This window comes from Lissotriton helveticus, chromosome 7 (genome assembly GCF_964261635.1).
Source record: "Lissotriton helveticus chromosome 7, aLisHel1.1, whole genome shotgun sequence".
Lineage (NCBI taxonomy): Eukaryota > Metazoa > Chordata > Amphibia > Caudata > Salamandridae > Lissotriton > Lissotriton helveticus.
In genome coordinates, this window is record NC_136068.1 from 54,269,766 (window position 1) to 54,283,087 (window position 13,322).

The 13,322-nt window shown below is 42.4% G+C and overlaps 1 protein-coding gene across 3 annotated transcripts in view; it reads right to left on the minus strand.

Moving 5' to 3' along the window:
* LOC144768018 (alpha-2-macroglobulin-like protein 1) overlaps window positions 1–13,322 on the minus strand; it is a 293,319-nt gene that overhangs the window by 247,197 nt on the left and 32,800 nt on the right. For all 3 annotated transcript variants that reach the window (XM_078651413.1, XM_078651412.1, XM_078651414.1), the window contains exons 4-7: window positions 12,878–12,930; window positions 12,188–12,208; window positions 5,726–5,882; window positions 3,170–3,254 (exon numbers count right to left, since the gene is read on the minus strand). In XM_078651413.1, coding sequence (XP_078507539.1) covers window positions 3,170–3,254; window positions 5,726–5,882; window positions 12,188–12,208; window positions 12,878–12,930 — 316 coding nt within the window. The remainder of the gene's footprint in view (window positions 1–3,169; window positions 3,255–5,725; window positions 5,883–12,187; window positions 12,209–12,877; window positions 12,931–13,322) is intronic.

Sequence of the window (13,322 nt, forward strand, 5' to 3'; positions counted from 1 at the left end):
GGGCAGAAACTGAATCATTTATTATACTTAAGGCCGTATCGGTCTAGTTCACGTAATGTTACCATTCCTCCCCACTATTAAGCTCTATTCATGTTGCTATATATATTTATATGTGTGTGTATTTATATATATTGCCCATGATGTGTAGAATAAGTAGCTTTGTCTTACCAAGTTAGAATAATGCTAGAGCCATCATATTATTGGGAGTTTTTTGTGAGATGCTGAGTTCTGAGTCTCTAACCTCACACTACCTCCCAGGATACGCCTACGAGTGTTAAAACTGCTCTCCTGAGAGTTAAGAGCTAAAGTGGAGTACTTAGTGCCCAGATTACAGGCCTTAGTAAGTCCTTCGAACAAGCAAGAAGCAATCCAACTCAGTAACCTCGGTTAGGTCTAGTACCCCTTGCGTATGCAAGTGGTCACAAACTGGTTGTGACAAGAACCAAATAACAGGGGGAGGAGCTACGCTAGCAACCAAGATGGCCGCGTAAGCTCCCGGCTCCGCCGACCTCCGCCAGAGGCTCATGAATCCTGACTTCTATCCTGATTTCCCACCGGACTCTCGTGTAGATGAAGTGTGCCTGACTCAAAAGGTGCAATCCCGGAATTCCTAGCTGCTAGGATGACGAAGATACGCCGTGCGCCATTCTTGGCCTAACGCAGATTTGAAGCCGGGGCCTCGAGTTCTAACCCGGCCGGGTTGGAATTGAACCACATCGGCTGCGGAACCCGGGTGGTTCCGGTCTCCCGAAGTGGCATTTTTCTCTTCCCTTTTGGATGGTGCTCTGGTGGCAGCTTTCCCTCGCAACTTTGGTGGCCTATTGTACCGACTATTTGTTCGGGGATCCGTTGCCTGAGGCCCCGCTGGGCTCCCGGGGCTTTTTGGGCTCGGTTCCTCGTGGGCGGCGACGGTATTGATATCGTGCTTTTGAAGTGTTTCAAGTGGTTTTTTACATCGCTTCTGCCTTGTGCCCCGGAGAAGTCGACCTCCGAGGTTCGGACACCCGCCCGGTCGCTCACTGAGGGGCGATGGAGCGGGCTGAAACTACACCGTCGCTACGCACTGTAATGGCCGCCATTTTGGAGCTCCATGAACGAGTCACCGCCACCTTGCAGGGGATGGTCGTAACTGTCGGTCGCATCGGTTTGAGACCGGACTCCGACCCTTTGTTACTAGAGAGCCGTGATGCCTTACCCGCGGAGCACGCTTCGATTGCCACTGAGGACCCTGTGCCAAATATGAACGGGGAAATTTCCTGCAATCCTAAGATGGCGGCGATCGAGCCCGAAAGTGCTGGATGTGTATTTTGCTCTCCATCGACCCTGCCCGAGATGGATGTGACTATCCTTGTGAGACAATGTGACTTCTCCAACGACTGCTGGATTGATCCCTCGCCTCTTTCAGTGAGTGAACACACCCGCTTGGCTAATTTAGCGTTAGTGGGCAGTGGGCAGTGGACTTGCTTTGACTTTTGGACTTTGTGGACGTCTATCCTGTTTTCCCTCCTTTCGAATCGACTTTGACACTCTTCTATCTTCGGATATTCCTGTTGTGATGGCGGTTCGAGTGGCCAGAGCCCGAGTGGAGAATCGCAGCGACCTGTTTGTGCTGGATGGGGTCTTCGTAATGGATCGTGAGGGACTGGGCTGAACTTGTTTTGACTTCGATGCAATGTTTCTTTTGTCTTTGCCGGGTTGTATCTGTGGGAGTGTGGGCCGCATGGGACTCGGATTGTCTGAGTACTGTTTGTCTGATGTGCTTGAAACAGGATTTGCTGCCTCTGTGGTGCCGGGGGCCGGGCGGGACGGTCCTTTTCCTGTTTGCGGCTCCCCTACTGATTGTCTATTGATTTGCTATAATTGCTTAACATTACGATAGGGGGTGTCTGCTTTTGGCGGGGGGACGGGAGTCTGGGAGCTCGTATCGTTTTTGTAATGTATTTCCTCCTCCAGCTTTTCCCTTCCTTGGGGTGTAGTTTAGGGGGCGACAGGCACGCTGCTAGTGGGGTTAGGTCGTAGCCATCTGCAGGGGTGCAGGGTGGAGGGTTGTGTTTTTTTTTTTGTTTTGTTATTTTCTATGACCTTTCTATTCCCTTTTCCCTTCTTCACAAGAGATGTGGCGTATTCTCCTGCCCTTTTTGTCTATCATATCTGGGTGTCACATGTCTGTTTCGTATATCCTGTATTCCTGGTGGGTGGGTGCTGTTGAGGGGTGCTGGCGGTCATTGATATCCGATTGTTTTGCTTCGGCCTTACGCTGGTATTGATTTCTCTGATGCTTTGCCTGTACAGTGCTTCTTCACTTCATCTGCCCGTCCACAGCTGTGCTGTGTTTCGTTTAATGACACCCGATATGTATATTTTCCCTTTTGTGTTATAATAATAAAAATAAATATTAAAAAAAAAGAACCAAATAACACCAGCTCAAAAATATTACAAACATATGGGTTCCTTGTGAAAACGTATGCTGAGCAAAGGCAAGGACAATGAGTTCATGGAGAAACCACACTGGTGCTCTTGAGAAGAAAGGAAAACAGTAAATTCCATGGAGTGTGTGAAGGACAATCATCGGTATCGTCACAACACACTGTGCTAGCATATAAAAAAACCTTTGCACACCCCTAGTGATGGTTTTCAAAATGCTCAAATAACTGCCAGCCAATATTTTCTTACCCTTGTGCTGGTGCTCTGTTTCTGTAATGCAAAGATGCAGGCCATGTAAGAGCTGCCAGGTTAGCAACTTTTTGGCTTAGAAGTACACTCACAAAAAATATTCAGTCTCAGGGAAGAGGTGTGGCGCAGCGGCCAGGGCGCCTGACAATGACCACGGGGTTCACGGTTCGATCCCCGGTGCCGGCAGCAGGTTAGTCCAGCACCATGCGACACTGGGCAATAGCTTGCTTAATCTACCCGACGGCCCCCAGCGCCTTGACACCCTCGGGTAATTGTGCACTTTTCAAATACTGGATTTCATTTCAAACTGACTACCTCAGTTCCAGTGAAACATTTTCTAAAGTCAAAGCCGAAATAAGGTACATTCCAATGCAGCGAGCAAAGAAGTTCAACACTAGTTTATACACAAATTTACACAAAGAAATATGTTTCCCTTGCACCAAGGATCATACACAGGGACAGCTGGAATGGAACACAAAACTTTACTTCACCTCACCTGGCACACAACTGCATCTTCAAATATTCATCTACAATGCTGACGACTTTGGGAAGCTCTATTAGGACCTCAAACCTGGGCAAGACTGGAAGGGGTGAGAAAGAGGAGTTTGATCATTCAGAGTGAGTTTGTGTACATAAATATCATGGCACACAAAACATAAAGCACATGCTCCTCTGCTTTCTCTAAATTGTGATCTGCTATAACAGCATTACAACATAAATAAATAATAGCTTTCAGGTAGCCCAAAACATCATAAGATTTACATTTTATTTTCAGTCTGCATGATGTAAATTCCAGAACATCTCTTAAATGTCGTGAAACATTTGATGGGTTTCCAGATTCATGATATTCTTTAACATATATGTACTAGTGCGGAACCCTTCTCCACTCCTAGACATATCTGCCTGATGCTGCCTCTTTCTAAGACCAGCACAGACAGAAACATCTCATTCTCATGCAGCAACATGCACACTGGTGAGGCACTATGCATCCCTTTGCATGTTCCTCTCCTGGCAATGTGCAGTGAAGCCATACAACAAACTAACTTAGTGATTGATCTAGAATAGGGTAGTAACAGAAAATCCTTACATTTTCGTACAAAATTATATATCCGGAGCAGAATTCATCACTGGAATTTCCTCCACCATAACCTTTCCATAGAAGAGGAAATTCTGTTGATGCATGGTCCTCTGGATTAGGCACTTATTTCAAAGATAGGAGAAATGTACCCTTTCTTCCAAACGTGGGTTGTTCATGTCTGTAGGCAAACATGCTTTAGAAGACCAACACAGCAAAGTCTACAAGGCCCATTTCACTCGAACAATCTCAAAATACATGTCAAACATTTAACAAACAGAGAAAAATGAGAGCCAGACAAATCACACCTTCTCTTTCTGACTAAATGGCAACTTCACAGACCAAACTGAAGAAGAGGAAGATTCTATGGCATGCATAAGGATGGAGGTAAGAAGAACAAATGGGGCATTTGTGAAGAGGTGGTCTAAGTTAGGAGCAGAGTTGGAGACAAAATCAGAAGGGCCAATTAGGTGCCTCTTTTACACATGTTATCTGGGTCCCCACATCAAGCCGTGTACAAGTCATGTTTCATTGAATCCATTTTTTAAAGTTTGAAGAAACCCCAGGTGAATCCAATACATCTCTTAAAATATTGGGCAATATTCAAGCTGGCATATGCAGGCACATTTCTGGCAGCAGCAGTAATGAATGAATACACTTCCAATGGAAAACAGTGATAGACTGCGGCTCGGTCTCGTTCACTAATCGTTCTTCTAGACAGAACTCCATTCTCTTGTTTTGCGTTTGCCTATATTATTAGAGAAAAGAACTAACCACATGCCAATGTGGCCCCAAAGTGGCGTTTCGGAGCGAACGTCTTGGCCGCCTCTTCTCTGAAGAGGAACACAAGCGACTGCAGACACGTTTCAGTCTTGTTAAGCTTCATCAGGAAGTTGAGCCCCCGTGGCACAAAAAGCTCAATAGACAGCAAAGTAGTAATGAATGAATATGCTTGACCAAACTGCTCTTATGGTCAGATTGCAAAACTCCAGTTGCTAGACTAGTCTAGGTGACTTTTGCCTGAAAGATCCCAGGTAATTACCATGGTTCTAATGTAGTCTATCTAGGCATCTAACCCTTCTGCTCTCAGGAACTGCCCAGAATAAGATATACAAGTGAAGAATCTCTAATGGACTCTAATCTCATAATGGCACAATGAACCACTGGTGACAGGATCATTAGCTATTAAGAAATTGGTGATCTGTCACATTTTCGGCATGGTGCACCAGGTGATCTCCCAGCAGTCTGTTGTACGCTAATAGTTTCAAAGAAGTCTTTCCCTTTGATCAACTTGTTTTGGCCTTCTTGTTACTCTAAATCCAAATTAACCATAGACATGCTTAAGCAATCTCTGGAGTATTTGCCAAACACCACAGTTTGCTTTAGCTTATGTAATAAAAATTACAATAATTTTGCTTCCGGGCATGCTTTGAAATCTCATGTGTTGGAGTAACTCATCTTCAGCTGTTGCAAGCCCACAGGAACTCAAGAAGCAACCTCATGGTATTTGGGTTAGTTTGGCCTATAGGGCAATCAGGCTGTGTCTGATGGGCTGATCCAACTGGTTAGTGTGTGGGAATTTATGGGGGATATTTGTGTGCTGGTTTTATGGTCTGCTGGGCCAGTATTTCCTTTTGATTTGCTTGATATTGAAACAAATATTGCCTGCAGAAATCTCATATCCATGTAGTGTTCCATCCCTTGCAAAACACTTATAAGGGCAAGTGTTTACAAGATCAAAACTGCCCCAATTTGCAAACATGAGCCACTTCTTTCAGCTTTCTAATTCACTAATGTGGCTACATTAATTTTGGTGCCCGGGTCTATTTTCTGTCCCAGTCCGACATGTGGTCTAAAAGTTCTTTAATGTAACTTTACCAAGAAAATCACTTTGGTGTAGGACCTTTTATTGAGCACATTTTACTGCCCAAATTTCCAAACCAACACTTTCTGCCTGAATGCTCCATAATACGTTACCATATTCCTCCACTTGGAAACGATGCGTAGCTGCATCTCCCACACTAATAACGTAGGTCCCCTGAGGAGGCTCGCTTGACAGCGGGATGGACAGATCAACAATGCCATGCTTCGGAACCACTTCCAGCCACTGACTAATGCGGTTACTGTTCGGGTCCTGAACAAACATACACATGAGGAGTTTAGGATGGGAGAAAAGTAATGCAACATGTGATGCTCACAGACTTGTCCACAGGAAAAGGTGTTTAACATGCACACCATTTCTAATCCAAAAACTGCACACTCATATGTATAAACAAAAGATGAAATGCCTATGTAAGTATGTAATGAACTGTTCAAACAATAAAGAAGGAACTCCAGGATAATCAAGAAGAAAACAGTTGCCTATTTGAAGAATGCCAGGAGGTCAGGAAAATTATAACTGAAAAAATAAATTTTGTTATTTAGCATGCAGGATGTAAGAAAAGTTTGGTCAACATTAAAAATGAAATTTGAAGGAAATATAACAGCAAGGGGGTATGCAATGAGGATAAGAGGAACCACACAAAGAACGCTGACAAAAAAACGACTATATTTGTAAATGTAATATTGAAAGAAGGAAACAGCAAAGGAGCTAGCAGGATAGTTAGGAAGCTGCATAGAAAGAATAGCAGACAAAAAAAAAAAAAGAAGAGGCGCAAAATCAAAAATTAGTAAAGACCATACTGAACCAAAAACAGGTGCTGGAACTAAATGATTAGAAAATGTTATTCAATAGATCAAAACTGAAAACAATGTGGATAAACCACACTTTAAAAAGAGGAAATAAAAATACATGGCTGCTAAAGAGGAGTGCAAAAGCGGATTACAAACATTCATAGGAGATAAACATTAGTATAGAATTTCAAGAACAATATAGACCAGACCAAAAAGCAGAAGGTGTTATGAAGAATGCAATAGAGTGTATAGAAGAGAAAGCCATTGGCAAGGAACAATACAGCAAGAAGAAAAAGAGACCTTGAGTGAACCGAATATAACAATGCTGGAGATGTACAGCGATAAAGAACATTGCAAGAAATACAGAGAATATTAAGACGGGAGTGCCATGAGTAGTAGAGACCCAAATAATAACGAAAATAAAACCATGAAACAAGAAACAACACTTGTCTTGCCCGAGCATTTAATTGTATCCCAATTTAAGAACACTATAAAATGTTTGATACTTGAAGAGAGTACCTTCATTGACATGTACATGTTTTGAAATAAGTATAATAAATGGTAACTTCTAAAGAGCTGATATTCTGAAGTTAGTCTTAAAAATATGCCTGGCAAAAATAAAGTCTTATTTTTAGTTCTATAGCATAAGTCATAGCAGTTCCTTCAGAATTTAATAAGTAATACTTAAAATACTTTTATGTTTCAACAAATGCATACACATGCGAAAGGTGTCTATTGCCACAAGAAAAGAATTTTTTTTTAAAGGGGCAATAACAAATTTGAGTGTAATTAATTTTATGGAAGTAAAATAATGATATTTTGAATGCTGATACAATGCCAGTTGGGCGATTCATTCCAGGAGGCCAGAGTGGGGCTGCAGGGGCGCTAAGAGGTGAACAAAGCCCCATTCACATGCAAATGGTCTTTGTAAAGACCTGTGAAGTGCTCCGGTGGTGCTGTGCGTCTGTGCATGCTGGGGAATAGACAGATAGACAGACAGACAGATAGATACCGGGTTTGGTAGCTCAGTGGACGAAGGCGTCCGCTGCAGGGACCTGTGTTCAACCTCATGGTCACAGTTTTTTTTTGTTGCTCTAGCCCCGCACCCTCCCCCACTGACCCCGCCCCCACCGGTGCGGCCCTCGGACACAAACCACACTGTAAATTTGGCCCCTGAGAGAAAGTTTGCGAGTACCCAGGTTCTCCTGCATCGTGGCTTAGCACCTCGTCTATGGAACCGGCGCATCCCCGCCACTGCCTGGAAAAGATTGATGCATCTCTCGACTTGCGAGATCAGCATCGAGGCGTCTCACAATACATCTTGTGTTGCAATCAGGAAAGGTACTCTGTTCACCGGGGCTAGCGTCTGTCCAGTAGTTGGCCTACTCTCCATCTAAGTTAGCCTGAACTTTGACTTTGCCCAGGTCCAGTGCGACCAGATAACCCATATTTTGTTATTTGTTTCTAAGTGCTACACTGCTTTCATTCTTCTGATATTCAATAACTCCACTTCTACACTTTGGATTTTTGTCATTTTCATCGTAACTTGTGATCTATTTTTCTAAATCTGTGTGGACTTTTTTTAGTGGTAATTTCATTGTGTTACTGTTTGCAAGTTGCACAACTACTTTACAGATTGCCTCTTTATATAAGACTGACTGCTCTGTGCCAAGCTCTCAGAGGGTGAGCACAGGCTTTTTCACTATGTATCTAGCTTACCCTGACTGGGATCGTGGTTCTTGCTTAGACTAGGTGCATACCTCTGCCAACCACAAACACATTTAATAACAATGGTAGCTTAATTTCCATCAACATATCCCATGGCAAAATTCCAGAAGCTACATTGAACTTGGAACAGTAGTAGTATGGGTCATAAAAGTTTTTGAATTGGCTGTCTGAACATACTTTACCAGTTTGGTGAGCATGGGTAAGTTAGTATTAGACTGGTAATCACTTAGGGTGTACTATTTGGGAATGCCCTGTGATTGCTGGCTATTGGACCAAAGTACTGCGTACTATTTCCCAGGTGATTCATGTCTCGCTGCTCCCTGACGGTGTCTCTTGAATATTTGGGAGCCGAATGACCTCAGTGTCCCCTTGCAAGCGCGGGCAACATTAGGTATTATGTACGCTAAACGGAATGTGGCCAAGGCCTGGGGATCCGCTGTGTCACCAGTGCTCAGAGACTGGAGCAAGGATTTGGACTCCTCAATGATTTCCGAAAGGATGGTGTATTTACATAGGAAATGTCCTCAAAAGTGGAGGGCAGTTTGGGGGAATTGGAACGAGTATAGAGGGAATATTTGTGAACCACCCCAGTTGGATAGTGATACTGATTCGAAGGATTAAAGAAGAAAGATGAAGGTGATCGGGATTGTGGGGTTGCTGCTGATGAGAAGTGCTGATTGGGGTGTTTATTTTCTCTAGTGAGCTCGTACTAAGTCCACCATGTGTCATCATGTTGCCTAAGAACGATTGCCGATTATAATGTAACCCTTGTACCTGTCCATTGTTTACTTTTATTATCAATAAAAAGTTTTAAAAAAAAAAAGATGACGGAACAGAGCATAAGGTGATGGAGTACAAACTTTTGTTCAACCCCACATTGATTTGGGAAGAGACATACTAGTGGTCTCCAACCACTATTTATTCCCTTTCAATGTAATTCTACCCTCAGCAGATTATCACATCGAGATGAACAAAGTCTGCTGATATAACCCCTTTAATAAAACATAACTATCTCCTACTTAATGTACAGATCACCGGAATAAATGTCTTGAGTAATACCTAGGTACCTCAAAGAGAAAATGTCACTGCATGGAGGTTCAAAGTTCACAAGAAGTAAACCACAACACCTTCTCACCATTCCTCAACTAAACATTTCTATTTCTGAAACACTGATTCCATGATATGCACTCATACCTTGGAACCGTTTCACAGAAAAGAAAATAATCTGTGTTTACCACTGACTGGTGGCCATTAAAAAAGCCCTGTTCAAAACCTACATTTTGAACAAACTATCCCTCTGTAATTAAAGTCTAGTAGATTCTCCTGCTTTTCGCTGTCTTTGTGGTTTCCCTCTTGTACAACTCCACTACCATTCAGATGTAAATCACTCCTCTATGAATGCGGTGAAGCCCACGCTATCCTATTACTACATACAGATACATGAATACAGGGCTTCTGTGGAAACACTTTCATTTTATGTAATAAAAAGTGGGTTTAGCGTCTCCAACCTTTTCTGCTGTGAGAGCTACTTCTGATCCGAGAAAATCATTGTGAGCTACTGAATACTAAACAACTTGTACAGTGTTACCAGGCACCCCCATTCCCAGCTTCATTTATTTTAAGCCTCATGTCCGTAGAGCCAGATACTATGGTTTGAGCAAAATACTTTGATTATGGGCACTATGAAAGGGCTGGCATGTGTGTCAGGGAGAGTGTGGCCTTTGGGGATGTATGAGCATGGGTGTTCATGAATGGGATATATTTGTATGGGTGACTGAGAGTCTGCGTCATTTGTACTTGTGGCACAGGTCATACCTTTCACCATATGCAGCCCCGTTACATGTGTAACAGAAACATACAATCGGTTTTTTTTTATGGGAGAAATTTAAAGTGCAGAAAAATGTTCTGCAAAAATGTTCATAATATGGAACATTTTTCTGCACTTTAAATTTCACTCATTTAAAAAACATTGCTGTATTTTTTAGTTATACCTATGGCACAGTGTCTACTGGCCACTGGGAGTAAGGGGATTGCGGTTTGTAAATGTACTTTGAAATGAGAGAAATTTAAAATGAAGAGTTTATTTGATCATTAAGGGAACCTTCCATTTTCATTTTCTCCCATTAAAAAGCATTCAGAAACATAATTTTGTTCACAGCTCCAATAATGAGTTGACAAGGACTTTTAATCAAGAGTTAAATACCTCAGTGCTTGAGTTGTTCACCTCTGTGCCCCAGACTGGATCATACATCTGACTGAGCACTGCTCATTATCAGACCCTGCTATCTGCATCCTGATGATAATAATGTAAAAAATACATAGCCTTCCTTCAACTTTAAAAGGATAATATGACCCTGTGCTTATTTAAAAATGAACTCAAGGCTGTGAGCTACTCTGAAGGTGACTGGGAGCTACGGATAGCTCACGATCCACTGGTTGGAGACACCTGTCCCGTCCGTGATTTAATTGCTCAGACATTGATGCTTTTTTTAAACGCGTTGATGATAAAGTGAGTCCACGAAGGGGCCTGCTACTCTGAAAGAACATGAATTATGACAAAAGGACACTTTTCCTTAGCTGGATGAATCCATAGGACAAGATTCACAAAGGTTTTATCAAAAAACATGTACTCCTTACAAATAGTCAGAAGTTAGGTAAATTGGCAAGAATGCAGATGGTGTATGAATATCTCCTACCAACATAGGTAAATGTGCATGCACAAATTACACATTGTATACCTTTGTGAATCAGACCCATGGTATTCAATGACCTAAGTCTTTCTTGCAGCAATGTTTTGTTTATTGTACTATCAAACCCACAAATAGCACATTCATTTTGTGAAATAGGCATAGGGATTGAAGATATGTTCTTTTTTAGGTCTTGCTACAGACAAATTAAGCTTAGCATCACCGACCTATTGTTTCCAATACATTGCATATACTTAGAATAGAATTTGGGACAGCCCCCTTGCTCATGATTGAGTGGCTTTGTTGTTTTTTTAGGTCTCTGAACTTGATTTGATAGCTTTCTTCCCTATTCTTGGATGTGTTCCATGCAGGAGCATATCAGGCTCGTAGTATTCTCGCTGGATGAGTTTTTCCTTTTCGACTTGAGGGGGTATTTGTTTCTTTCCCTTTCAGCACTCCATGAGAGAGCATGGTTTTCCTTGGTCTCTCCTGCTTCTGTTGTCCTGCCTGACAACCTTGACTCTCGCCTCCCGTCTTTTGCTCTCTCCTTCCCCCTCAAGCCATATTACTTCCACGTTCAGCTTTTGTTTATCTAGCACCAGAGTCACCATGTTCTGTTTACTATCCTTCTCCTGCACCCCCAATCATCTGTTGCTCACTGATGTCCCCATTCTCGCTCCATGCACAGATGCTCTACCAGCAAGTAAACAAGTGAGGCGTCTCTGGGAATGGAAATATCTATCAGTTCTGCAGTTTGCGGACCTGGTGATTCTGTGCCCACAGACAACTGAAAATGGGTGTGAGGAATTCCATTCGCGTGAACTTCCACAGCTCAGAATAAGGGGATTACTGTAACGGTGGAGAGAGATGCACGATATTATGAGTTCCACCAAAGGATTAGCGCCTGGATACCCTTTAGATTGACTAGCTGCGCTTTATAAATCGTGATTGATTGATTGAAATCTAGGTAATACAACCGTAGCTTTTATCCATCTCCAACCACTGTAACACCCCTGAAACCCAATTCCTAATCAAAGAAGAGAGCAACATCACGGTATAAGACCCACAATCCAGCTCTCCATCCACTGGCCATTCCTTGCGTCTACCTGCCAGAAAGAGTCACTGGACTCATTAATTCAACTAACCATCACAACGGAATCCCTTTGTCATCAATAGTGCTTTACGGCAAATCAGTTGGCAGCTAGGCACTGCCAAACTCCACAAATGCAGCATAAAAAAAATACAAATTCTGTAAAAAAGCAACCAAGACATACCAAACATAATAAATCCAACAGGAGGTGAACAACTAAAACGGCATGATAGACAAAGCAGACATCTTAAAAGTGCTTACCTGGATTTGCACGAGTGAGTACTGAAAGAGAACAGAGGAGATTGTTAGAAAGAAGATAGTTAAATATCCATCTTACTTTCCTAATTCAAGAGATGTCCTTGTATGAAGTAAAATTGGTGCACAAACTACTGAGCCCTCAACATGGCGCTTATTTCACTTACAAGCTAAAATAGATTTGAAGCCTGACAAATTATCAGAGTGAAATACATCCTTCCTAAGCCACCATACTAAGGAAATTCGCTAACCATAGAAATATTAACAAATAAGGCCAGTAAGCCAACTATATCTAAGAAAACTTAAATGTAGCCATGTGGAAAATGCTATTTAAAAACACGGTCATTTTCTGTATTTGTTGTGTTTTAGAGGTAGATCGAGAGAGAGTTGTACAAAAAGAATAGAGAAATGGACCGTCGTTTGAGGATCAGAGAGTCGTAGGCTTTATGTCTGCTCTAAGTATGCAACTAGACATTACCAGCGGGCTTCGTACAGTTGTTTTCAGTTTGTTCACACTCCACAGAAGTATGAAACAAGGTAATAAGATTAGTTGCACTGATCTCTTGAGTTTTTCTTATCATTCAGAAGTTCTCACTGGCTATTGGAAAGGTGTTTCTAGGCAGACACCCATCTGACACATTTAATTGGCTCTTTGCCCACGAAGAGCATCGCATTGCTCAGCTCAGGATTACTTACCGGCTTGTTCTCCGCAATAAAGTCCTCATTCAGAGTCACAATGCGAAACTTCACTGCAAAGGCAAGAAGTGAGCGTTAGTGTGTGGTTTCTGGGTATGAGAACCCCCACACCTTGAGATCAGTTCAAGTGCACCTTCTTCCAGAGCATAGGAGTGTGTCTCACCGCACATCTCTCAAAGTGGTTGAGGAACATGACTTATTAGTTTAGCTGGAGGTTGGAGCAGCCACACAATACTGTACTTAAGGCCCAATGCACTGAGCTTTTGCCCATTAGTAAATTTGTCTTAATTACTGAAAAAAACTTTGTGAATTGGACCCCAAGTAAAGCATCCACTTTCTCTTTTTCACTGCCACACCGTGTTAAGTGTCATTGATTGTCCATAATCATACATCATTCCTTCAATCATTGCCTGGCCCTTTATTTCCTCTTTGAACATCATGATCC